Source organism: Cucurbita maxima, unplaced genomic scaffold (assembly GCF_002738345.1).
Source record: "Cucurbita maxima cultivar Rimu unplaced genomic scaffold, Cmax_1.0 Cma_Scf00020, whole genome shotgun sequence".
NCBI classification, from domain to species: Eukaryota; Viridiplantae; Streptophyta; class Magnoliopsida; order Cucurbitales; family Cucurbitaceae; genus Cucurbita; species Cucurbita maxima.
Window position 1 is genome coordinate 538,050 of NW_019272036.1, and position 1,676 is coordinate 539,725.

Below are 1,676 nucleotides of genomic sequence, written 5' to 3' on the forward strand. Positions count from 1 at the left end.
AAAAAAAAAAAAAAAAAAAAAATCTGTTTTCCGCAATTTTACTTTTTTTTACACCAAATTTCTCCTCTCTTTTATTACTTTTTGATTTTTTTGAATTTTTCTCTAAATAATTTCTTTTACGTGCGAGTGATCGAATCTCATAGGTCTTTTTATTCAAATTTTTGCTCTCTATTTTTTTTTTTCTCTGGCTAATATTATCTCTCTACCTATTTTTCTTTCCCAGTCTTCTCATTTACTAATTTTAATTTTATGTCTCCACAATTGTAAAAGATTTCATCATTTCTTTAATTAGTGAAAAAATGAAAAAAAAAAACGAAAAGAAAAGCAGCTATCAAACTTTTATAGTCACTTTCTGTCAGCTATCAAATAGTAGAATACAGAATTGTAGTCACCTTCTGTCAGTTTTATTTATTTTTTATAATTTTTTAGTTTTATAAAACATCACTTAAAATGTGTTATATTTTTTAAGAACATATATTTACGTAAAAGAAAACTTAAGTGTTAAATAAATACTCTTCCGAACCGTTTGATAATTTTACAGAGAAAAGAACAGTTTTACAAAATTAGTTTAGATTTTTTTTTCTTAGAACTTATTAACGCCGTCTATATTATGTAGTTGTTTGGAATGACAGTTTGTTTTAGAGTGTTAAAAATGGTTAAGCTCTTAAAAAGTCATTTTATTATGTATGCCTGTAATTAATTATAGTTTGGTCGAATTAGGTTTTATATCTAAAAACTGAATAAGCATTTAAGTATCATTGTTTATTCTTTCCCGTTTTATTTTATTTTATGAGCAAAAAAGGGAAGGATTAAAATAGAATTGAGATGGTGGTGGATGTAGGTTGAGATTGTGATGGGACTGGAAGAGGAATTTGACATCAGCGTGGAAGAAGAGAGCGCCCAAAGCATTACCACCGTCCAAGAGGCTGCGGATCTCATCGAGACTCTCATTTCCAAGCCTAAATAATTACTATTATAAAATCCCCGCTGCTGCTAATTATTGGGTTATTAATTTAAAATCCATTTGGATTTTGTTTGTTTGCTAGTTTACAACTTTTTTAATTCTTCTAGAGTGATTATGATGCGTCGCCACATTTACTCTTAAAACTGGAACCCTTGAGAATTTTGAATCAGTTCTACTGCACTCATCTCGTCTTGCTGTTTTCTTATAATTGTTGTGTTAATGTTTTCTTATAAATTTAATATGGTTTGGTGATACTTTTACTTTCTTTAATTAAAATCTATGTAGGAGGATTATGACATCTTTAAAGATTAATATTTTAAAATCTATATTTTGCTTTTGAAATTAATTTTTTTCCCTTCTATAAATTTCTAAAAGAATAAAACCCATAAGCAAACTGGAACCTTAACGATTCAAAAGTACTCTTAAATTCAAACTGCAAGTTTAACAAACTATTTGAGGTGAGAATCTATTCCAATCCTACAATTTTAATTTTAAAACATCTAATACATTTCTAAACGAAATAATTAATTAAAAAGAGGTTAAGTGACTATCTAATCCAACCCTAAAATTTTAAAACAATTCATTAGTATTTAATTAAATTTAGTGTTCAATAATTTCTTTACTTAAAAACTATATAGATTTATTTACCCAAAAAAGAAAAAAGTTTTAAAAAATTTGTAAACTATCTTTTTTTTTTTTTTTTTTTTTTTTT

General features: G+C 26.1%; 1 protein-coding gene across 1 annotated transcript in view; it reads left to right on the plus strand.

Annotated features, from left to right (window-relative positions):
* LOC111494553 (acyl carrier protein 1, chloroplastic-like) overlaps positions 1 to 1,152 on the plus strand; it is a 3,552-nt gene extending 2,400 nt beyond the window's left edge. The window contains exon 4 of the mRNA XM_023144506.1: positions 842 to 1,152. Within this exon, the coding sequence (XP_023000274.1) occupies positions 842 to 967 (126 nt within the window). The 3' untranslated portion in view covers positions 968 to 1,152. The remainder of the gene's footprint in view (positions 1 to 841) is intronic.
* Positions 1,153 to 1,676: the final 524 nt, after the last annotated feature.